Source organism: Lipotes vexillifer, unplaced genomic scaffold (genome assembly GCF_000442215.2).
Source record: "Lipotes vexillifer unplaced genomic scaffold, Lipotes_vexillifer_v1.1 scaffold830, whole genome shotgun sequence".
Taxonomy (NCBI): Eukaryota; Metazoa; Chordata; class Mammalia; order Artiodactyla; family Lipotidae; genus Lipotes; species Lipotes vexillifer.
The window spans coordinates 41255-65720 of record NW_006786980.1 but is presented as its reverse complement, the minus strand read 5'-3'; the positions used below and the strand labels follow the sequence as shown (position 1 = coordinate 65720).

Sequence of the window (24466 nt, the reverse complement as noted above, 5' to 3'; positions counted from 1 at the left end):
CTATCAGAAGTAAAAAGGGACATTATATAATGATAACGGGGGAAATTCAAGGGGCTATCACAATCCTGTGTATTTATGCACCTGATAACAGAGCTTCAAAGTCCATGAAGGAAAAGCTGAACAAATCACAAGCATAGACAAATCCAAAACTATCTTCTTTAACAATGGTATTGAAATGTGTCATCAAGAAATACCATCAGGGCTTCCCTGGTGGCGCAGTGGTTGAGAGTCTGCCTGCCGATGCAGGGGACACGGGTTCGTGCCCCGGTCCGGGAGGATCCCACATGCCGCGGAGTGGCTGGGCCCGTGAGCCATGGCCGCTGAGCCTGCGCGTCCGGAGCCTGTGCTCCGCGATGGGAGAGGCCACAACAGTGAGAGGCCCGCGTACCGCAAAAAAAAAAAAAAAAAGAAATACCATCAGATAGAGCAATTGGTGGTGAGAGCATCCTCATAGAATTGTACAAATATGACCATTCACACAGCAAGTGTACAGTTTAGCTACATGTAGAAGGTCGACATTCCACAGGACTCCATAGATGCATCAATTTTACACCTGTAGGAAACCTAAAAGGCTTGTGTGCTATGTTGATCACTGAGGCACATCCCTCCTGCCCACCACGGGGAAGATATTAACATAGACCATACTAGGCAGACTAGTCAGACACATCAATGTCATGGATATTTGACCTGAAACTCAGTGTGCCTTTCACTGCAGTCATGGAACAGCGGACATGCTTTTCTCCCTCAGGCTGCAGCAAGAGTGCAGAGAACAAGGCTCTGATTTGTATGTTGTATTTACGACCTGAACCGAGATCTCTTTGCTGCTGTGTTGGCATGTGGGAAATCCTACAAAACAGTGGCTGCCCGTGTAATTGTAAAAGCACAACACTGATCCATCTATTGTAATAAGGTACAAATGGAATCACATTCTTGCTAGCTCTTTAGCAATGTTCTTTCTGGGAAATACACTGTTAATACCGAATATCCGTAAGAGTAGGTTTCATTTCGAATAATTGCATAACAAAAGGGCTAGAAGTAATTAGTCTGGATATTTTATGTGACAGTGATTGTGTGCATGTAGTTTATAATTGGAATGATTGTTCAGGGTTAACAAGGCTGCACTTCACTGTCAACATACACTGACTTCATTTGAAATGCAGCCCATACACTGCACTTACCATTAATTCAATGATTGGGGGGAGCTTACTAAACAGATTACCAGATAAAATCACGGTTACCTTGTTGTTATCTTAGGATATTGTCTCTCAGGACAACAGACTGAGATCAACCGATGTGTCAATAAAACCCAACACTGATTCTTAATCATAAAATATTAGGGGAAAGTGCATTTGTATCATTTCTTTACTGTGTGACTCAGATGTGGGGTTTTGCTGCCGTTATGCATTCATCCATTCATTTCAACAAGCTTTTCTTTTTTAGCATTTCCTATGTACTTGTGCTGCTAGGGATACAAAGATGATTAAGACAATCCTTTGCCCTCAAAGACCTCACAAGCTGCTAGTAAAAAAGCCCTCATAAATACAAAACCATACAATAAGAAAGTGCAAACGTAGAGACACGTTTTGGATATTATGGAGCACTGAAGTGGTGTGCCCAGCCCAGCCTGCAGAGGAGGCAGTAAGCAAGATGCGCAGTCAGGGACCTGAACCTCATAGAGGAGGGGACATAGCGACCTCATAGAGGAGGGGACATAGCGACAGGCATGACTTCACCACTTCAAGGAGCTGATGGATATCTTTGTCAGAATAAATACCGCACGCGAAATACGAACAATCCGTCTCTAGCACTTAGGAGAGGGCCCTAATACAGAATAAGTCCTCATTATTTGTTATTTACATCAATGAGCCATTCTGTTCTAGCTGTAGCCGTGGGGAAAGAAATGGTAACAGACTGAACGAGAAGAATGACAGACGCAAAGGAGGACAGGTTTGAGACATAGATAAGTAAAATGGGTAGGACATGGTGATCCCCTGGGCGGGGAGATGTGGAAAGAGTGAAGGGTCATGCTCTGAAAAGAAATCTCTGAATTTGCTGTGATTTTAAAAGAGGAAATAAACGGGGCAGTAGGACTTCGAAGGGAATGATGGTGAAGTCCATTCTGAGTTTGGGGGTATTTGTAAGTGTATCTGTACAGCAGGCAGGTGAAGAGTAGGTGTTTGGACCTCACAAGCGTGGATCCTGTGCGGAGATCTGGGAGCCGTGAGCATGTAGGCAGCAGATTAAAAACGTAAGCATAGATTAAATCATGGGAGGGCACAGTGTGCAGTGAGAAGGGCTGAGGGCTGCTGCTTTCAATGCAGTCGGGTAAGTACTGTCTGTCCGAGTGCCCCGAATTTAACCATCAAGTTATGCCTGCCGCCTCACCTTGGCGGTGGGGGAAGAAGCTGGTCTACTGCTCAGTAGAGAGTGATTGCGAGTGTGGAGGAGGACCTGAAATGGCGAGATTCCTTCATGTCAGGCAGCCCATCCACAGCTTGTCTGTCCAGGGAGACAAAAATAAAACGGAAAGATAGGAGCCGAGTGCAGGAGCGCTCCGGACAGGCAGCGCTGGTGGGCGAGCACCCCTCGTGAAAAAGCCGAGATTCGCTGGGCTGGCAAACAGAAACAGTTATAATTCCCCGAAGAATTTTCTAAGACCAGCTCTGTAAAACAAAGTGTGCTATGGGATGTCGGATGAAATGAAACGAAGATTCCCTATGGGCTACCTTAGGGGTGTGTAACATTTGCTCTCAATCATAAGAATTGAGAGTGAAATGCGCTCTACGTGGAGCATGACATGTCATAACTCACCATCCGGCTATTTGAAAGACATCAAATACATAAACCAGTGTCCAAAAACAACTGCGCAAAACAGGCAGTGCCCGGACAAGACGTCTGTGCTCTGTGACCTCAGCACCCATTTGCCCACTAACAGTGCAGTACATTCATAATTCGTTAAAAGATAACACAGATAATAACACTTAAAATTAATCAGAGGCAGGTTTTGGGGGCTTACATCAGACAATTTGATAATGTGTACATATGTCCTGATTGTCAGTAAAATGGCCCAATGCTATTTAATAAATACAATTTAATAAGACCTCAGAGTTAGTATCTTTATCACCCAGTTTTTAAAGTATTTATTTGCAATTATTAATCCATAGTAAATACTTTCAAATTTGCATCATTATGTAAAGAATGTTAATTTTAGAATTTCATATGAAATGTTTATCCACTAGCTAAGGATTATATATTTCAGAATGAACAACCACGGACTTGCCCATTTGAAAAGCCTTTATTCACTGTGTCATAGTAATAGGTAAAAAAGTACAGGTGGGGTTGTGAAGATACAAAGATGAAAACAGCATATTCCCTACCACAGGGGTCCCCAACCCCCGGGCCACAGACCACTACTGGTCCACAGCCTGTCAGGAAGTGGGCCAGCGAGGGAAGCTTCATCTGTATTTACAGCCGCTCCCCAGCGCTCCAATTACTGCCTGAGCTCTGCCTCCTGTCAGCATGACGGTGAGTTGTATAATTATTTCATTATATATTACAATATAATAATAATAGAAATAAAGTACACCATAAATGTAATGCGCTTGAATCATCCCTAAACCATCCTGCACCAACAGCCCACCCCGTCCATGGAAAAACTGTCTTCCACAAAACAGGTCCCTGGTACCAAAAAGGTTGGGGACTGCTGCCCTACCATCTTGTTTACAATCTGTTAAGAAAACAGTGCCCCCAAAATTACTACATATAAAAAGCTAAAATGGAGCAAATAATTGTGGAAGATCAAAGGAAGGACATCTAGAGGGGAACCAGAGGAACAATGAAAAATGTTTTAAACAATAAGCAATTAATACTAAATGCTAAGAGGACTGGGTGGGTTGGAGGAATTTATTTTGCCTTTGCAAGTCACACTGCAGTGGACATTTGTTAAGTGTGTCCCCAGCATCAATACAGGCCGTTCTCAGGCCTGAGTCTGGGAGGGTTCACAAGGCAGTTCCCGAGACAGGCCCCGACTGCCTTCGGCACAACCTACACTCACGAAGATCGGTTCAGGAACGGACACGTGATGAAGAGATGGCTGTTAGAACTCCTGGGGGCAAAAAGCCTTCTTCTCATCCAGGAGCTTCATAACAAGGCTCTCTTTTCAGCTGGCCAAGGATGAGAAAGCTGTTTGCAGCCATCCTTCACCCACAAGAAAAGCACCTGCCTGAAAAGGCCACGAGCAATAAGGAGGCAGAGCTGGGAAAGGAGCCTGAGCTCTGGCCGTGGCACTGAGCCTAGATCAAGTCCTGCCTCACTGTGATGGGAGCCCATCCCTTTTACTGTAATCAGGCAAAGCTGTGTGATCCACAGCCTACAACAGAGAGAGGCCTAATGTACCTATTTAAAAATCAATACCTAGGGAAGCCTAGGGAAACATTTCTCTGAATCTCCTTCCTCCTCCTCCAAATAGCAAACATGTTCAGTATCAACACAAACATCACAGATGATAGAAAGGGGTATAAAATATATGCCATATCATGTAACATGCAGAGATGTGGCACAGAACTCTTTCTAAAGCAAACCTGGGTGTAAATCCTTCATAAATAAAGTGGGAACTACATTTACCATTCTAAGGTGGAACACTGTGCCCCCATTTTCATACAGGTGTGTTGTCTACTGTGAGAGCAGACAGTCTGAGAAGAAACGAACACACACTAGAATAAGGTAAGGGTCAAGATCCAAGGAGGGTCTTTCAAACAAGAGATGCAGTGAATGAAAGTTACGTGACGTGCCACGACACTGACTCCCAAGTGTGAAGATCAGACGAAAACTGAAACGGGCAGATAATCTATTCAAAGTCTAAATGACACTCTAATTATCAAATTTGTTTGGAAACGATTTGTACTAAAATACTTTATCAACTCTTAAATATACAGATTTTCCAGCTCAGATTATGTTTAAAGATATATAAGAATACACACACATGTAACGTGAATGGTACAGAACAGCTTTCTTTTTTTTTTTTATGTCTATTTATTTATTAATTTGGCTGCGCCAGGTCTTAGTTGTGGCACACAGGATCTTTGTTGCAGCATGCGGAATTTTTAGGGATCTAGTCCCCTGACCAGGGATTGAACCCAGGTCCCCTGCATTGGGAGCGGGAAGTCTTAACCACTGGACCACCAGGGAAGTCCCACAAAACAGCTTTCTGAGCCTAAATGCCCAAAGGCCTTACTAACTAATGGATGATTTTTAAACCTGGGGATGGAGGAGATAAGGAAAGGTTCTGGTTAATTCATGATGTGCTTTACCGGGTAATCGGAAAGCTATTTTTTTTTTAACATCTCTTTTTCCAAGTACTGTTTTTTTTTTTTTAATTTTTATTTATTTTTTGCGGTACGCGGGCCTCTCACTGCTGTGGCCTCTCCCATTGCGGAGCACAGGCTCTGGACGCGCAGGCCCTGCGGCCATGGCTCACGGGCCCAGCTGCTCCGCAGCATGTGGGATCCTCCCGGACTGGGGCACGAACCCGTGTCCCCTGCATCGGCAGGCAGACTCTCAACCACTGCGCCACCAGGAAAGCCCCCAAGTACTGTTTTTAAATTTTAAAATAATTAGATTCACAAGAAGTTGCAAAGATAGTACAGCAGGTTCCCTTCACCCAGTTTCCCCCACTGGTTACATCTTATACACTTGTAACACAAATCAAAGCCAGGAATGTGACATTGGAACAAAGTACTCTAGTTCTACCTCTAAACACATGTGTAGACTTCTGACAGGACCAGAACACAGAACTATTCTATTATCACAAAGATCTCCCTTGCTACTACCCCTCTATATTCACACCTGCCCCTCATCCACCAAAGCAAAAGCTGCACAAACTAGTGTTTACTCTTCCTAGATGACTATTATTTTCTATTTGAACCTGGTCTAGTCTATTTCATTTCTATAAAGTTTGGTCTCCACCCTTTGAATTAATGTCATGAACTATTAATAGATCCTCATCCTCAATTTTAAAAACAATGTAATCAACTGGAACTTCCAGACTTATTTCCTTTATTTGATAATTTGGTTTGACAAAAAAACACAAAAAGCAAACACACGCAACTGATTTATGGTGAATTCCTTTTTCTAATCACAGTTGCTCTTTCCATAGCTTTACTGAGGGTCCCTCCTCAGGCTTCCACGTTTTGAACTCTTCTCAGATCTAATTTGAGGAGATAATAAACTAATTTGGAATAATAAACTCATTTATTATTCCAACACAAAGGAAATTGGTCTGGATTCCGATTTATTAATTCACTATGAGATTCACTATAACAGACCAATAGGGTCGTTTCAATCAGCACCTACCAAGAGAATCCAGATATGATTATAGGTAAATGCAGATGCCAAAAAAGGGGTGGTGATGGTTCAGGGTCATCCTTCTCCTGCACCACTCAACAATCTACTCTTGTCCTCAGGGATCAATTCCTGCCCTCATTTTCTCAAAAAGTGAAGAACACTTACAAAACGGCTACTCTTCAAGCCTGAAACACACGCTGAGGGTGGGAGTCAGGAGTGGTGTTAATTTAATTCTAACGCCTGAAGTGACCTCCTGGGCTTGTGCTAATTTTCTCAAATTTAATTTTGTGGAGGGTAGCAGAATAACTTTCTCTCATCTTTCGGACGGGAAATATAATTTTAGTTTGGATTTTGCAAATACTTTGCAACATGAAACCACTGCCCGTTATTCCTTTTGGTCCTCATTTTAGTCTGGGTCAAAGAACCAGGCCGTGAGGGCTCCCCTTCCAGCTGCCCTCCAAGCACACATCACCTGTAGATACTCAGCCTTTTCTGGACGAGCCCAAGCGGGTTATAAACAAACCTGGGATATTTTGATCACTTTCTGGCATCTTAGTTGTAGCGATTATGCTGAAAGATCCCAAGACTAGTTTGACACGAGAAAAAAGGTCCACGTGTCACCTCAGAAGACCAATGGAACACCTAGAATGAAAGTCCAGAGAGTGGAAAAGGCACGTTCTTCCCCGTCCCCGCATCGCGCGGGAGCCTCCTCAGCTGCCTAAGGTCCACTTCATCTGCCGGGCAGGGCCGGTGGGGCTGCGGAAGGCCGGGGTCCGGGTCCGGAGGGCGAGGGCGGGGTCGGGGGTCTGGGCTCGGAGGGCCAGGTCCAGGACCAGAGGGCGGGATCCGGGGTCAGGGGTCAAGGTCCGGAGCCGGAGAGCCGGGGCTGGGTCGGGGTCCAGGTCCGAGGGCAAGGATCTGAGGGCGGGGTCCGGGTCGGGGGTCGGAAGATGGGATCCAGGTCCAGAGGAAGGGGTCGGAGGTCGGAGGGCGGGATCCGAGTCCGGAGGCCGGGGCCCTGGGTCGGAGAGGGAGTCAGAACCCGTAGGGCCGAGGTCAGGAGGTGGGGGTCGGGGTCCAGGACCGGAGGGCGGGTCCGGGGTCGAGGTTCGGAGGGCGGGGTCCGTGGTGGCGGGTCTGGGCCCGGCCTGGCTCTGCGGGAGCAGTACGGACCGCCCCGTGGCCCCAGCGCCCCGCCTCCCACAGGCGGCAGCCATGGCGGCCTGGCGGGTACCGGCGTCCGCGGGCGCTGCGCTCCGGAGGCAGCCGTCCGCCGCCCCGCCGCCAGAACCGCCCCGGGTCGGAGAAGGGTTCCGACAGCGCCTCAGCTTCACCCTCTGCTCCGCTTCGCAGGGAGACCGCGGCGGGTCTGGGCCCGACTCGCAGGGCGGGCCGGAGGAAGCAGCGAGGCGTCCGGCGAGCAAAGAGTTAACAGCGGCGGAGCGGAGGATCTCGGAGCTTCACGCCGCCGCTTGCGCGGTGAGGCCCCGCCCCGTCCCTCACGGGCCCCCGGGTTCCTCCGCCCCTCCCCGCCCCGCCCGGACCGCAGCCCCAGGGACCACGCGCTTGCGCAGTGAGGCCCCTCCTCCCCAGACACCCCGCCCCGCCCTCCGCGGCAGCCCCGCCCCTAGCAGCCCCGCCCTTCCCGGCCGCCCGGTGATAGGTGCGCCTGCGCATCCCCGGTCTGGAGAGGGATTGCCGGAGGTCGGTGCAGTCCTGCCTCGGGCCTCTGACGGTGTGCAAGCTTACCGCTCAGAACTTTTCGCTTGAAAACTGGCCACAGTTTCCTATTCCGGGCAAAGAGTTAACGTGGATCTATCCTGAGTATGAGCGCGACTCCTTTCTGATCAGTGTCCGAGCTAAACTCCGGTCGCAGTCTAGGGCCTGTCATCACTGGCCTGTGTGTGTGTGTGTGTGTGCGCGCGCGTGTGCGCGCATGTGTGTGCGTGTGTGTTTGGGGTTGGGGGAGTGGTGTAAGGCATTGATAGAGGAGGTAGAGGAGCTGAGAAGTCCCAGGGAGATATGTGTGTGTTTATCTGCAGTATCAGTTAAACACTGCCATCCAATGATTTCAATAATGAAAACATAAAACATGAACTTATTTTTAATTTATTTTAATTTTTGCTATCATCCTTTCGTCCTTTCCACCTATCGGAGCAGAGTTACAAAAGAAGGTATAAATAGGCGTTTACATTTTTACTAGACAATCTAGAGCTGTGTGTTCTTCTGGTTTGGGGATTTGACTGTTGCTTGTTAGCACCAGTATCAAAACTCATCACCTCCCTTAATGCTTTCTGACACAGACTACATACGTTCAAGGGTAGCATGTTTATATTTGTATCGTCTTGAAAGAGCAAGTGAGTTCTGTGATAAAGATATAGAAAAGATACAAAAGTAGCCTTTTGAATACACTGCGGGTGACCAGCACTTGACATGACTAGTGTTATTTGGTCTTGCCTGAACCAGGGGAGCAGAGAAGAAAACCTTGGAGGTTGCCTAAAGTTGACTTTTTTTTTTCCATGGGCAGTTAGTAGGCGCTGAGATCCACTTCTATGTTGAAACATTTGCACAAAGACTCTTTAGGAAATAACTGGCAGCTTTTGATGGTTCTTGTTTATGCTCTTTTTAAAATAATGTGTAATTTGTTCCCATACTTCGCTATATAAATGTGGTAGATAGAAGCAAAAAGTGTCATTCTCTATAGAGCAAACACCAGTGGCCTGGAACAACCGGCTCAATCAGCCCGGGAAGGGAAAGAAACTTTTTCTCACTCAAGGAATTCACACAGTTTCATCAGTGTCAGAATCGCAGGTTCAGTGGCTGTCCAGGAGACCATAAGCAAACCCAGTAATGAGCTTGTTGTTTTCGTTGTTCAACAAATCAGAGCCCCCTCACAGTGGTCCTTCGTCCACACCTGCAGGCAGGTAGCTCTCTCACGTGTGCTGACCTGCATCACTGGGCATCTTGTTCTCCAGTCAGACTGTCAACACTCTTGCCCTGCCTTTGTCTCCTGCCACCATGGCCTGAGGCTCACCTACTGAGGACAAATTACAGTTTGTGTGGGCAGCCATCAGCGTTTCCCCATTGACTTGGAAAGCAGGAGAGCAGCCCAGGCCCAGGAGCAATCTGTTAGGCTCCCAGGTTCCAGAAGACCCCCAGCAATGAAAAGCGGAAAGAAGTCTGCTAACAGAGTTCCCAGCGTTCTTTTGCTTTTCTTCCAAGTCTTCCAACACAGACTTAGTAAATAAAGAAGCAAGGTCTTGACAATCGGTCGTTCTAAAGTAGTGTTCAGTGCTGCTGGTTTCATGTAATCTGCTTCTGCGGCCCCAAAGGATTCGGGAGGCCCCTTAGGCTGGCCTTGGGACTTGATTGCTGGATTTCCGCTGCCCTGGGCTCACTTTGCTGGAATGCCTTAGAGGAAGCCTAGGCTTGAACTCTAGTTGTCCTTTTACTCCACGCTTTATTCATGACGCATAGTTGATGAAAAGCTGAACCAGAACAAAATATTCAGCCACTAAGAAAGACACTCCGAATAAGTAGTTTGCGACATACGCAAAAATACACGTAAGAAGATATTTAAGTGTCACGTGTATTTTAATGGAAAGGCTCTATGCAATAGTGGTGCAGAGTTACTGCGTGGTAAGAGGGTTATAGAAAAAGCCCAGGAGACAGTTCCCCTTCAAAATCTCAAGGCTAAATAATATCACCCTTGTGGCCCAAATCCACAGAAGAGGTTGCATTATTTGTCTTCGCACAACTGCTTGGGACAGCTTTTTAAGACTATGTTGGAATGTAGATAGAGGATGCTTTCTTGACATCTGAAGTGCTGTAGTAAAAGCTGCTTTTGATCAAAGTCGTGAAGCAGTGAGTGTTAATATGTTAAAAATAATAGTTTTATTTTGCTTAAAAAGGGCACTAACAACACTCCAAAAAAAAAAAAAAAAAGAAAATAGCACAAAATGTGCAGTGGAGCAGCACACGATGAAGGTAAGGAAAAGTGTTAAATAATAGTAAAGGTAGTACTTTTCTCTAAGGACTGTTGGTTTTGATTAGCACCTTTTCTGTAAGTTTAAATCATTATCCACATATTTTAAGTACTGAAATTGCAACTGCAACTTCTGAGTGAAAGTTCATTTTCAGCCTCTTAAGCTCTTAAAGTCATGAAATCACCTGTTATTAAACTTGTTACCTAGAAACTGAATGAAAAATACCTGAGCAGTGGCTACATCGTTATTGGGTAGAGAGGAGTTCTTGTTTTTCCGTCAACTTCTCATTTTTCTCAAACTGTATATTTTCTCCTTATGTCACATAAAGTTGGATTGTGTATAGTGTTGGAATGCAGTCAGTCCTTAATTGCAAGTGCCACGAAAATGGCTGGGAAGAAGTTTAATATTGTTTGAAGAAAATGTTGCAGTATTTTATGAGTAGCAATGATGGTGAGGAGATACGAGGAATATTGAGATTGAATGAATTGTTTGATTTCACTACTCTTCAGGCTGGCCGGCTGAACTACGTGGACCCAGCTACTGGCTACATGGTGCTCACCCGGCTGGCCCACTTGCAGAGAGGCAGATGCTGCGGCTCTACCTGCAGACACGTGAGTACCAGTTCGGCAGGGTGGCAGCAGTTTTTGGTGCTTCCGTGACTTCGTAAATACCTATTATTTGAAAAACAAGTCAAATAAAAATGCTAAATAGGACCTGGTGTGCACTTTTCACAAGCTGCTCTGGCCATGGACAATAAAGTCCTTAGGACCAGCAGAGGACCTTTAAAGTTAATGGAATTTTGTAACGTTTCACCGTGAGCATCAGTTCCTTGAAACGCTGTGTTTGGAAATTCATGGGAGTTCTTTATTATGAGGAAACTTTTCACGAGGTTTCAAATAAGTTGTGTTTACTAGGCAAGTAGAAAGAGGGCAGGAAAAGAAATCCAGAATGTTGCAAACTAGATCCCAGGAAGCATTCATTTTTCATTTTTAGCTGAATAAATAGATACTTGCCTAATATTGACAGGTAGGTTTTTTATAATGATAATGATTTCCTCCCTCCGTGTCCCTCCCTTCCTTTCCTCCTCCATTATTATTACAATTATTATTATTACTACTACTCCCCCTCCCCCCCGCTTTCTTCTCCTCTCCCCCCCCCCATTCTTTCTGTGGTTGTTTTCTACTGTGTCTTTAAAATAACCATGAAACTTGCTACTCCAAACTTAGTGCTGTAGGTTTCCTAAAATGTATATTTCAGCAGCCATATATCTCTGTGCTCACTGACTAAGATGAACTAACTATGTAATAATTCTCTACTTCGAACAAAAAATAAATGGGAATGGGTTCTTCCCTCTAACTTTTTAAAAGCATACTACTAGTAAATTGTTATACAGTTAAGATTATAAACAGATAAGCTCTGTTTATAGACCACTTTGACTGTATGTTTGGGGGGCAAGAAGGAGTTATTTCCTCTAAGCGACCTACTTTCTAATCAAGGAATTGACATGAAATGCTTGTATTAACAGTAGCCAGTATTGAAAAATTAAGCCTTCACTTTTATGGATGTTCCTACCTGTGCCATTAGCTGTTTCTAATCAAACCCATAAGAGCTCTGCCTGAATTGAGGACTGGAGAATTTTTTAAGGGTGAGGTTTTGACAGTAAAATTCTTGAAGTTGGAAGGATGCATTTAGGAAGTGATTCTTGGACCCTAATTAGAACCATTTGCCAGATGTTGCCATCGTTCTCCTCTTAGTCTATAGGAGGTAGATCAAATAATCTATAGAACGTTACTAGCAGTCTCTTTTTTTCACCATGAAAAGTGTACTTTTTCAAGATGATTGTTAAATAATTCAACAGTAACTTGTTTTATTACTTTTGCAGTGTCCATATGGTCAAGTCAATGTTAAAGATCCATCCAAAAAGAAGCAATTCAATTCACATTTTTATGTTTGAGAAGAATTTCATTTCTGTTCTCCATCTAATTGAGCCTTATTAAAAAAATAAATAAAACCTTAATCCAGAATTGCTTTCTGTGCTGTTAGTACTTGGGCACTAGTTTAATCTTAAACTTAAGCATATATTAATCTTAATCTTAAACATGTATTAAAAGAACATCAATAAAATGAAAAAGCTAGCAAATGTTTGTGTGTTTCTTTTCTGAATATAAATTTATTTATTTATTTATGTTTGGCTGCTTTGGGTCTTCGTTGCTGCACGTGGGCTTTCTGTAGTTGCGACGAGGGGGGGCTACTCTTCGTTGTGGTGCCTGGGCTACTCATTGTGGTGGCTTCTCTTGTTGTGGAGCAAGGGCTCTAGGCACGTGGGCTTCGGTAGTTGCAACGCGCGTGCTCAGTAGTTGTGGCACATGGGCTCCGTGGCATGTGGGATGTGGGATCTTCCCCGACCAGGGCTCGAACGCATGTCCCCTGCATTAGCAGGAGGATTCTTAACCACTGTACCACCAGGGAAGTCTCTGTTTGTGTGTATCTGAAGTGGCACATTGATAATTATTTTCCTGTCTTTTTGCTTCATTATTAGACGTATGTCGAAGAAAGAAAATAATGACTGTTCCATTAAATAAATAGCAACAATCGGGTCACATTAGTAGCTCTTGATTATTTTTTTTTATAGCCTCAGTTCTACTGTTTTCTCCTCAGTGTTAGCAACCCAAGGGAGATTGCTGGCAAACAGAAGAGTTTGAATACATTCTTCCTTTTATTTATATCTTGAGCTATAAGGAGATTGATATAATGCTATATCATGCAGCATATGAGTATCCAAGAAGGGCCATTCTGCGGTGAGAAATGCTCTCATCTTCCATCTGTTCTCCTAATAAAACCTTTAAATCATTCTGACTTGGGGGTCAGGCTGCTTAAGATGCTTCGATTAAACCATTCTTTTTTTCTCTCCCCCCCATTTTACTCCTCCATCTCTGATGGCACTTTTCAGGCTCATCTGTCTTAGGATGTTTTATTAGCTTTACATCTATTTCATTCACTGCTGCAAAGACCCTGGGCTTCAGTCTCCAACCCAGGTTCTGGGTCCCCTCCCCATGCCTCCTTTTCTGTTTCCCTCTGAGGATAGCAGCCCCCAGGAAGCCTTTTCCGTGCAGGGGAAAGCTGGTCAGTGAAATGGAAGGCTGGCTTTACCCAGAGCTGACCCTCAGCTTTTTCTCCCAGCAGAATCTGAATGGTTCTCCAACATCTCAGAGGTCTGCCTTTGTCTCTGTCTGTGGCCCTCAATGAAGGTTTTTTCTAAAGCTTTCTAAAAATCTTAAGCAGCAAAAAGGGTCTGGTGCCTTCTCCCATATTTGATTCAAAACAAAACACCTTCTAAACTGTAAAATGAGTGAAAAGAAGCCCATTAAGTCTCTAATGTGCCATGTGTTCATTTTATGTCAAATAGTAAGTTGTTTCCCAAAACTCTTGGTGGTTTTGGTGCCCCAGTGTTTCTGATGTTCCTGACTGTGGCTCCCTCAGCAACACTGCCCCGGGGCGCTCCTTGGATGTAAAGAGCAGTGTCTGTGGCCTGGTGTTGCCCTCTCCAGGAACTATTTGGAGAACAGGAGAAGGGATCAGCATTGTGACAGAGGAGGCAGTCAGTCTTTCCAGAAAGGTTTATGGACTCCTGGGAGCCACTTTTCCTTTCCACTCTTAGGTCAACGAGCAGCCAGCTAGCTCCATGTTTCCCACTAGACTTGAAGATTACCAAAGACATCTTCTGGGTGGGAGCTGTATGGGGCTTTCTTCAGCAGTCCCAAGAGGAAAACCAGAAGGAAATGGAGTGGAGAAGTCCAACTTTCTGGAGACACGAGGAGGAGGAAAGCAAAGAGAAGAGTTCTATTTGCTTTTTGCAAGTTCACTTTGAGGCTCCCCCCCAGTCCCCGCCCCCTCCTAAGGCAGTGTTTTGAGAAAGCCCCTTGGCAGATGGGAATAAGGTAAGGGATGCCTCCCTCCTAGAGGCAGCTCTTTCCTTCTCCCAGTGCAGTTCCTGCAGCGCCGAACTGGCCCAAGACGGGAGGACCCTTGCGTGGGACTTTGTGACTCTTCCTGGCAGAACTTCTAGGCTTCCTGGCGACAACAGCCGAGGAGCCGCCGCTGGGGTGTGGGCGGAGAGGGGGACGCTCTTACTCTTTCCTGCCTCTGGAGCCGGGGAGCCGAGGTCTGAAGTTCTCGGCCGCGGTTCTGGGTAGATGCTCGTGAACCACACGTCGGGGACGGCAGCGGCGGGTGCTCCCACATTACACACAATACGGCCACATAAATGGGCTTCGCTGCAAGAACTTCAGGTTCTATTGTATTCGCACCTTGTAAAGTAAAACGTCAGGTTTCTTACTGGCTGTGTGTGTGTACAAATACACGTGGATGCCGAGAAATAGACTTCCCAGTTTAAATCAACTCCGCTGCTACTCCACTTTTAAGGTTTTTGGAGACTCCTGCCGCCGCAAGGCAGGCACCATAAATCAAGGGAGATTGATTTCTAGATTGTTTCTAATACTGAAAGACCCAAGGGGAAGCTGGGGGGTCTTGTGCGGTGTTTAGCGGGGTGGAGTGCCGGGATACGTTCCTGCCGTGGTGGTTCTTCCTTTCGCGGAGAAGGTCCTGCCCTGGACCGTTCTCCTAGCAGGTGGATTACGTGCACATCCCCCCCTCTTCAAAAAGCCACACCGACCCCATCGATTTTGCAGAGCAAGGAAGGGAAGGGCTTTTATTTCCACCACCCCCCCGAGTGCAACCTGGGGCTCCCACACCAGTATGGGTGTCTTTGGACCAGAAGGGGCCTGGAGAAGGGGGGATGCTCCCTGGGCGCGGTGCGGGTCTTTGTTCCCCGCAGGGCGCCGTGTCCTAAGGCGACCGCAAGTCTTTCCCGCGCGCCCGGATCCACCGCCGGAGGCCAGCGGGGTCTCCAGACAAGGCTGGGGAAGGGGGCCCACTACCTGGCAAACGGCCATCGGCATGTCGCCTTCCCCTGAGCACTTTGAGACCTCACGGTCCCCGCCTTTCCCCGAAGGAACCCTCCTCCCCCCACCTGCCCACTGCGTGTCAACACCTGCCTTTCCATTTTGTTTACATTAGAGCAAAGGATTGAGTTGTGGACGGGACGTCTGACCGTGAAGGAGGATTAAAACTCGGTGCTCTTTTTCACTACCCTGCAACAATTAAAAGGTACTTCTGGGTGCCAGAAGTATCCCCTCTCTCAGGAAAAAAAAGAAAGTCAGATGTTTAAGTGTGTGTGTGTGTGTGTGTGTGTGTGTGTGTGGCGCGCGGGGGGTGTGTGTTGGCACCCTCTTGCGCGCCTCTGGAGAGCTCGATCTCTGAGAAAATGTCGTGGAAGAACTCGCAACTGTCTCTTGCCCACCCAGGCCCGCGGGATGCCCTGCAGAGCGCCCAAGCCCCGCACTGGCTGATCCTCGCCCCTACAAACGGTTTCCAGGTTGGGCTCCTGGCACAAAACCTCCAGACTCACGCCCCACCCTCCTCCCGAGACCGTGGGTGTAAAAGAGAGTTAAAACTCGGAATCATGGGCTCTGGGGGGATTGGAAGATTTCTGGCGATAGCATCTTCCCATCCGAAATTTGTATTCTAAAGTGTGAGCTTTGGTGTGGGCGCACGCGCGCCTCTGCCTCTGTGTGTGTGTGTGTGTGTGTGTGTGTGTGTGTGTGTGTGTAGAATGCATGTTTTTATCAAATACCTAAAACGGTTCGTGACCCCAAAGAGGATTAAACCCACTGCTTTGGACACAGATGAGCGGGAGCAACTGAAGGTCTTCGGGTCGGTGTAGCCATCCATCCATTCGACGGCCTAGGCAGCAAGCGGAGGAGCTGAACCTGGGAGGCTTGTCCGCTCCCTGGCTGGGAAAACGAACCGAGATAGGGGGGGATTCTTGAGGACAGAAAGAGCTAAAGAGGACGGGTTGGGAAGGGGAACGTTGGGGGTGAGGGGAACTTAGAAGGTAAACTAGTAGGAATAGTTGGCTCGTGGGACTGGCTAGTGCAACCAAGGGTTTGGGTAGAAAGAGGGACTCTACCGGGGTGCTCTGAGCTACATTCCTGGACGTGGAACGGAAAGAGAAAGCCTGAGGGCTTTGATTAGCGGCTCCTGCTGGATCCCTTGCCAGCCCTAAGCTGCGGGCAGAGCTTGCGGGGCGGGCGAAGGGGTGGGTCTACCCCTTCACAGTCCCACGGTCCCCCATCCTGGGCAGTGGTCTCCTGCGGCTCGCTGATGTGCGGGATCCCCCAACCCCCTGCGCGCTCGGCCCGCGCCCTGCGGAGGAGCCCCTGCTGTGGCCCAGGGGTGGAGGGGCAGGAAGGGAACGCGGCAGCCTCACCCGGACCCGCACCGTGGAGCGGCCAATCTCTCTGCTCACACCCCTTCCGCATCCGCGCTGGAGCCTCCCAGAGATCCCCCCGCCCCCATCTCTGAGCGCGAGGGGCGCACCGGGTGGGCGAGTGGGTAAATAATTGTCCAGAGGCCAGGCTTCCCGGTTCTCTCTCCTTTTCCCCGCGGCCTGACTGCGCCCCTGGTTGCTGGGGCGACGCAGCCCCTCGGGAAGCCGAGACCAGGTAACCGGGCCCTCGTCCCGTCCAGGTGTGGGAGTCTGTCTGTGTCCCCGCGAACTCTCGTTTCCCAGGGTTTGAGTTAGTTTTCTCCCGGCTGGATCTCCATCCCCGCCTCCTAGCCAGAGCCGGGCTGCAGAGATACCTCGGGCCCTCGCGCTGACCCGGCCGAGAACGCCACCCTCGAGCGCAGAACGCACCCCAAAGTGCTGGGTTGCTGGCGCCAAGCCCGGGAGCGCAGAGAGGAAAGGGAGGACCGCGCGGGAAAGGCGGGGAGGTGACGGGTGAGCAATCAGTGGCTCAGCCCAGCTCCCTGCAGGAGCTACCGCCCGCTCACCGTCTATGCAGGCACCAGCTGGCAGCAGCATCTTTGAGGTAGCAGCACCTGGAAGGCCAAGGCCGGATGGAGACCCGGGAGCCCAGGGTGCGCCGCGGGACTCCAGCCCTCCCGCTGCGCCCAAGGCTCAAGATGCTCTCGGCTTTATGAGGTTCCCAAACGGCCGAGTCCTCCATTAACACCTTCCCTGATTACTGAGAGGCTGGAAGGGCTGAACGCGGCCTCGGAGCTTGTCTCCCTGCACTGATCCGCGTCTGTGTCCTCTGCCCACCCCTTTCTCCTCCTCTTCCCGGTCTGGAAGCATAAATAGAAAATAAAAGACAGGTGGAGGGAGCTGCGGGTCAGAGGTGAGGGATTTGGGTCAATTCCGACGGGGGGGGGGGGCCACCGATACTGAGGGATGACTGTATATCTACACAGCGTTCTTAAAGGCTGCATGGTATTGCACTATTCTTTAATTGTTGAGTGTTTAAACTGCAGTGTATCGGATATCCATTGACAAAATAGTGCTATGTAGTGAGAAAACCACAAAATCTCAGTGGCATACAAAAATAAACATTTGTTTAGTTTACAAGTTTGCAGGGGTTCAGCTGATCTGGGCCAGCTTGGCTGTTCTCTGCTGGGCTCGCTTCTGCCCCTGCAGTCAGCTGTGGTTGTCTGAGCCCATTCTGACTTGCTCATATGTCTGGGACTGACTGGTTATCAGCTCCTTTAGGACGGTCACAACTGGGAAAACTAGGGCAATTCCACTAAGTGCCAAGTGAGTTATCCTCCAGGAAACTGGAGAATTCTGGAAGAGGCCCCAGTTGAGGGCAGTGGTCCATTTCGAGTTCAGATTAGACATGCTAAATTGGATAACTTTGGGATATTCAAGGGGAGGTTTTGAGAAGTTGGGGTATGCCGTTCAGAGGACAAGTTTGGGCTGGAGTTATTAATATTTTAGTCTTACGCATTTTAGGTATTAATTGAAATTATAGATCTGAATGAAATGTCTTTGGGAGAGAAGAGATCTAGGAGAGAGGAGACTTAGAGCCAGGCCTGGAGGACAGGGCCAGAGGAAGAGGAGGCCTGTGTATACCACCAAGACACTCTTGTCAGAGGGGTAGAAAGAGAACAGAAAAATGATGTGTTATGGGAGCAAAAAAATGGATAGTTGACAAGTCTCTGATAATTGTTGAAAAGTCAAAGAAGTGTGACAGTTAGTCTCCAAAATGGCCCCCCAATGAGTTATGCCTCCTGAAATTCACACTTTGTGTAGTACCCTCCCACAATGAATGAGGGCTGGGCTTGTTCAACCAATAGAATTTGGTAGAAGAGACACTATGTGACTTTTGAGGCTAGGTCGGTCTTTTGATGCTTGCAGTGTCAACCTTGGTCTCTTGAAATGCTTGCTCATACGGATGGCAGCCACCATGTAAAAAGCCTATTTACCCTTAAACCATCATGCTGTGAAGAAGGCCAACGGGGGGGGGTGGAGAGAGAGGGAGAGAGAGAGAGAGAGAGAGAGAGAGAGAGAACCATCCACCCACCAAGCTACCGGTTGACTTATTTATTTGGATTAACAGAGGACCCCTTGGCGAGATCTGGGGACTGGCTCGCACCTCTGGCCGCCGCCTCCCGCCCTCCCTCGCCAAGGACCGGGTTCTTGGGCGGGAACGTCTGGACCTCAAGGTAAGATCCCGATGGGGGTTGTCTGGCCGGAGCAGTTTTCCGCCCTCAGCGTGAGCCCGACCGCCCGGCTCCCGGGAGCGCCCCGGGCACCTACCGGAGGCTGCCCGGCTTCCCTCGAGGCCTCTCGGTGCCCGAGGCCGCGGCGGGAGGAGCAGATGGCACGCGCCCCCCGGGGGTGGGAGGCGCTCGGGGCCCCGGGCCGCACCTCGTAGCTGATGCGCTCGTTTCTCCGCGGTGCAGACACCATCGCTGAGTGATCCACTGCTGCTCTCAGAATGCTGAACGGCACCACTCTAGAGGCAGGTGAGTTACACACCAGGCTTTCTCTTGCCCTTTCTCTTAGGCCGGAGCATATATTGTGTGGGTGTGTGAGCGTGTGTGTGCACGCGCGTGTGCACGCCTTCACCGGGTGGGAACAAGAGGGGTTTGTGTTTGTCTTAGAAATTAAACCGCGAACCGTAGGCTCTAAGATACATGGTCTCGTTCCGAGTATCCTGACAGCATTCCTGAAATCCGCGTTCCCCTCCGCTTGCCTTTCTCTCGAAGGTCTGAGTTACTCAGGGCGGAGGCGCTGGGGGCGGAGGTCACGGTGCCACTAAGCCGCGAGGTGTCCGGGCGCGAGGGATGCGCTCCGGGTCCTTCGCAGAGCTGCTGGGGGCGTCTCCTCACTGGAAGGGATGGGGCGGGGACGGGGGCAGGAAGACGTCGCTTCTCACCCATTAGCGCTTAACTGGAAACTGGTTTCACCCCCACTGTTGGCTCAACCTGACCCCCGCGTAGCCGTTTCTGCGGGCGATCTCCGCGGACGCGGGGGTGGCGAGGGGCGGGGGGAGGCTGCCTTTATTCCTGCGGCTGCTGCGGGCCCGCTGCGCGGCAAACCCCAGGTAAAAGAGCTTCAGGTTTCAGAAGCGCTGTCTCCGCCACCGGCCGGCCATCCCTTGGAGAAGAACCCAAGGGCGTTGGAGGCAGAGGTTTGAAGGGAGCGCGCAACGGGCCGGAGGCCTCGCGGGGCTAGGGGGGTGCGTGGACACAGGGCGCACCCGAGGGCAGGGCCCGGCGCGCCGGCCGCGCGGAACGGGCTCCCGGCCGAGGTGCGCAGCGGCCCGGCCGCGGGGCTCCTCCTCCTCGCGCTGGAGCTCGCGCACCCCGGCGCCGCTCAGCCCGTTCCCATCCCGGCTGGGGGGAGGCCGCCCTCCTAGTAGCACTGAATCCGAGGGGCGCCCTGGCGGCGGCGCCAGTCTGGATCGGCCACCCTCGGTGTACACAGAGTTTCCCTGCGCCCACGGACGGAGAACGGCCGGCTTGCCTCCGGGCTATGCTCTGGCCTCCTGCCCAGCGCAGACCCCTCCTGCCCAGCGCAGACCCCAGGGCTGGGTGCGCGGCTCCAAGCTCCAGGACGGCGCCGACTCCCCCGGACTCTGGGATGCTCAGGACGGCGCCCAAAGACGGACACCGCTCCAAGAGCTGCACCTTTCAGACCAAGGAGGCGCCTCAACTAGCTTAATTGGGTCAGGCGGAAAGGCGACCTCTGCCCTTTTAAGGGCAAACTCGGGGCACAGGATCTTGGCCTCCAAAATTCAGGTCTGAAGAGATCTTGAGTCGCTTATTCTCTCAGTCGGGGCAGGGTTTCCCCTTGGGACCCTAAAGCCTCCGTTGCCGCTTGATCAAGCCGCGCGTTCCCTTTGCTTCCCTCTCCACCCCTCTGCGGAGGGAGTGGGAACCCGGGACCAGGCTGCCGCCCTAGCGGAGATTCCGAGGCCCTGACCCTCAATCCCGACTCCTCTGCCCCCGATCCCAGCTGCCCGCTTTCCTCAAAGTGGCCTCTGTAAGCGGCTGGGTGGCTGGTGGAGCAGAAAGGCAAGAGCGGACGAAGTGGGCTCCGTCGTGACGGAGGGCAGTCCCTGGCCAAGGTTCTGCCGCCCTGCTCCAAATAGAGCTTTGAGTTTAGAGGGGAGACTCGAGATGCCCCTCCGGGCCGCGGGGGTAGGGGTCCCTGCACCTGTCCCATTGAGAGATGCGGGGACTCAGCCCCAGGAACTGGCGAGTGCGAATCACTCGAGGGTCATTCGGCGGGCCCCGGGCCCCAGCAGCTCTTCTGGAGAGAGGAAAGAAGGCAGAGCCACCAAGACTCTCTCCTTAAAGTGCTTTGAGAGTGGTGGGCTGGGGGACACTCTTAGGCCATCTCCCCGAGGCTGCAAGACAAAAAGGTTAGGACGTCCCAGGTCACGCGCCCAATTCTTGGAGAAAATATCCTCCGCTCCCATGGGCTTCCTTTTTCAGGAACTGTGAGAGGAGGCAGGGCTGGACCGACGGGGAGCGATTTCAGATCTCCCCAGAACTAAGGAGGACCTCCCGAACTCCAGCAGCCCCCCCTGCCCCACCCCTAGCTCTCTGCAATCTTCCTGCACTGGCTGAGAAGGAAGAATCCCAGCAGCTCTCATCTTTATGGAAAGTAGCAAGTCCCACCCGGCGCAGGAACTTGCAACCCGAGTTTTATAAGAAAAAGCAGGGATAGCTGGGCTCCAACCTGGAAGCTGATGGCAGAAGGTCCTCTGCCCTGCCTGTACCCAATTCACAATGAACAAATCTGTGTGTAGCGGATGAAGGAAGGACCGAAGGATTGGTGGGCTCACAGGACTTCTGTGCCTGGCTTCCCTGGAGACTTCACAAAGTTCTGGCTTTTTCTTGGAGTTGTTTGTTAAGCTCTCACTTAATGAAGTCTCCAAAGTTTCAGCCCTTGCAAGGAGGTAGTGGTGTTCTTGGGTTCTTTGTTGTTTTTGCTGAGCAGGACCGAAATCCAACAATAGCCAAACCCACTTCTGAACATCCACATGGGGGGGCGGCGGCCGGGGGAGTTAGCCTAGAAAGTAGACAAAGCAGGTCCCTGGATTGAGGTCCAATATTTACTTTTTCCTTGGAGCCTCCTTGGGTTAATTGACTGATGTTCTTCTCAAAGACCCCTCCTCTTCCTCCCCCCACACGGTCCCAGTCACCGCCTTGTGGGAAGGCAGTCTGCCCCTTTGTGAGAGGACCTGCTGTCTCTGAAAGAGCTGCTGCCCCCAGCCCCAGCGTTTGTGCACGTGGGTTTGAAAAGCTCATTGATTTCCATCCAAAGGGGCTAATTACATTACTTACAGTAAATAGCAGCCCTGCTGTCCAGTAGGGCTGCCAAAGTGAGGGGAGGTCTCCAGCTTAGTTCACTTGATTGGCTTCATTTCTGTGTGAAATTGTGTTTTATGAGCTGTATTCTGGCACCCGGAGAACCGTAACAGCGTCCAGTCTGCAAATAACATTATTTTTGACCCAGAGAAAAGAGTAAGGGGGAAGGAGTGGAGTCTTGGGTTTCGTGGTAGAGGTGACTCCAGCAGCTTCAGAAGGCGATGCTTTGGGGCAGGAAATCAGGATCTGCACCATTCTTCTCTTCCTTCCTTTCCTTTCTACTCCCTCTCTCATTTCCTTCCTGCCCCATGCTCTTCCTTTCTCCCTTCCTTCCTTCCTTCCTTCCTTCCTTCCTTCCTTCTTTCCTCCCTCCCTCCCTCCCTCCCTCTATCTTTCTAGATTTGGCCACCGTTCCATGTCGGGCTCCTCCCGAGGGAAGCGAGTGCGCCACCAGGGGACTCCTCCAGGTGTCCGGGACGTGCCGGGGAGAAACGGGCGGTCCCGGGAAAGCCGACGGGACGCAGTGGGAAACAGGCGGCCAGAGGGAGGAAGGCGCAGAGCAGAGCGCAGCCGGGGCTTCCTCCTCTCGGCTCAGAGCTGGGTCGGTTCCTGCCGCCCCCGCTCCCCGCTTCGGGCCCCTAGGGGGCTTCTGGTGGTTTGAATGAATCGACAATATCAGAGTATTGTGGACACTTAATAGGGCCGAGGAGGGGCCGCCGCTCACGGGAACAGAGGGAGACAGAACAATCCTGCCTGTTGTGAGGCGCGGGGCTGCCATTCTGCTTGTCAGCTCTCACCTTCCCTTCCTCCACGGCGAGAAGCCCCCTTCACATCCTCCTAAATGTGTGGCGCGTCCAGATGTACAAGCCCCCAGTCCAGCCGGGGCAGTGGGAGGCGCGCCCGGTCCCGGAGGGCGGCGCCAAGTTCGCGCGAGTTCCTGAGTTGCTGCCCACATTGACAAGTTTCATACGGGACACGGGACTCGCCATCGGTTTCCCTCCAAACCTGAACTGGGTGAGAGACTACATCCCCCTGTGGTCACGGTTCAGTTGCACATCACATCTCCAAGCCCACAGCCTTTCCCCTACACTGATTTGTCAAAGAAGAATCTTTTTTTGCCAGAAGTAAACTCCAGAAACATAGGCTCTTCTAGCTCCTTTTCGCTTTGGGGGTTGCTTCAGTCCCTGCTGGGGTCGGGAGCCCTTGGGGAGGTGAAGCAACTTACTTTAAAAAAGTGAATTGAGGAAGAGGGGGTGGGGAGGACAGGAATGTCTCTTCAATATTTACTTATTTGGGGTTCCCATAAGCTGGGGACCAGAAAGTCCACAAGGAGGAAACGTAAAGGTGGGAGCTGACATTCTGCATTTCTTGAGCCAGGGTCTGATCTTGAACTTGGACCAAACAGGCCAGCTCTCTGCCTTCTGTGCCAGGGCGGGGACAATAAGGGCTCCTTTTTCCCTTTAAAACGTGATTGCTGGGAACTCTTGGAAGGGTGTGTGTGTGTGTGTGTGTGTGTGTTGGGGGGAAGTAAATGCCCCCTCCTACTGCCTCCCCCTACCCCCCCCCCATGTTTGTCCCCACTTGCCCATCACCAGGGGGTTGAGAGGAGTATGACAGGTCTTTGTTGTCTGAATAAAAATCCGTGGCAGCTCCGGGGAGAGAACTCCTCCTACTAAATTATCAAAAATGGGCTGGCTTTAGTCTCTTAACAAATTGGACACAGCTCCGGCGGCAGGAGCAGTCCCCAACCCAACCTACAGGCACTGGGAACTTGCAAGCAGCCAGGGACCGCTGAAAATAGCACTTCTTTTTCTTTCTTTGTGTTCAAAACTATTTTCTTTCTTCACCAGATTTTGTTTTCCTCCCCCCGCTGCAGTTGTTTCCCATTAGTAACTCGATCTCTCAGAGCAGTAAGATTCTCTTGCCTTTGCCTCCTTTCCCCTCCGCCCGTGTTTGTTTGTTTTCCGCACATCTCCTTCAGGGAGCCGCTGGGGCTTTTTCTCCCCCCTTCTTTTTTTTCCTTTCCGAGCAGACCAATTTCCACTCCGTCTGCCTCTTTCTTTCTTCTTGCCTCTCGCCCCCTCGCCCTCTGTCCCCGAGCGTCTCCGCAGCCCCCCATCGCGCCGCCTCTGCGGTCCCAGCTTCTACTTCCCTCGGATGAGCTGAGAGCCCCGGGCGTGTGTATATGGAAATAGTGGGGTGCCGAGCAGAAGACAACTCGTGTCCTTTCCGCCCCCCAGCCATGCTCTTCCACGGGATCTCCGGAGGCCACATCCAAGGCATCATGGAGGAGATGGAGCGCAGATCCAAGACCGAGGCCCGCCTGGCCAAAGGCGCCCAGCTCAACGGCCGCGACGCGGTAAGGAAGGGCCGGCGGCGGCGGGAGCCCGGCGCCCGTGCGCGCGCGGGGCAGC

The 24466-nt window shown here is 50.5% G+C and overlaps 2 protein-coding genes across 4 annotated transcripts in view; both read left to right on the top strand.

Moving 5' to 3' along the window:
- The first annotated feature begins 7557 nt into the window (after positions 1-7557).
- CUNH1orf53 (chromosome unknown C1orf53 homolog) lies at positions 7558-12282 on the top strand. The gene is made up of 3 exons (XM_007459658.1): positions 7558-7821; positions 10838-10939; positions 12211-12282. The coding sequence occupies exons 1-3, from the start codon at positions 7558-7560 to the stop codon at positions 12280-12282; spliced, it is 438 nt and encodes a 145-aa protein (XP_007459720.1).
- A 6518-nt stretch (positions 12283-18800) lies between these two features.
- The window catches only part of LHX9 (LIM homeobox 9), an 18079-nt gene continuing 12413 nt past the window's right edge, over positions 18801-24466 (top strand). Inside the window, exons 1-3 of one of the 3 annotated variants that reach the window (XM_007459656.1) lie at positions 18801-18893; positions 19134-19196; positions 24293-24411. In XM_007459656.1, coding sequence (XP_007459718.1) covers positions 19169-19196; positions 24293-24411 — 147 coding nt within the window. In that variant the 5' untranslated portion in view covers positions 18801-18893; positions 19134-19168. Of the gene's footprint in view, positions 18894-19133; positions 19197-23226; positions 23287-23806; positions 24412-24466 lie in introns of those variants that run through there. The other 2 variants (XM_007459657.1, XM_007459655.1) reach the window with 2 other exon arrangements.

Excerpts from the sequence above, each read along its gene's own strand:
- CUNH1orf53 (XM_007459658.1), top strand. The coding sequence starts at position 7,558 with ATGGCGGCCTGGCGGGTACCGGCGTCCGCGGGCGCTGCGCTCCGGAGG. Across the intron at positions 7,822-10,837 it reads TTCACGCCGCCGCTTGCGCG|GCTGGCCGGCTGAACTACGT; the intron begins GTGAGGCCCCGC and ends ACTACTCTTCAG. Across the intron at positions 10,940-12,210 it reads GCGGCTCTACCTGCAGACAC|TGTCCATATGGTCAAGTCAA; the intron begins GTGAGTACCAGT and ends TTACTTTTGCAG.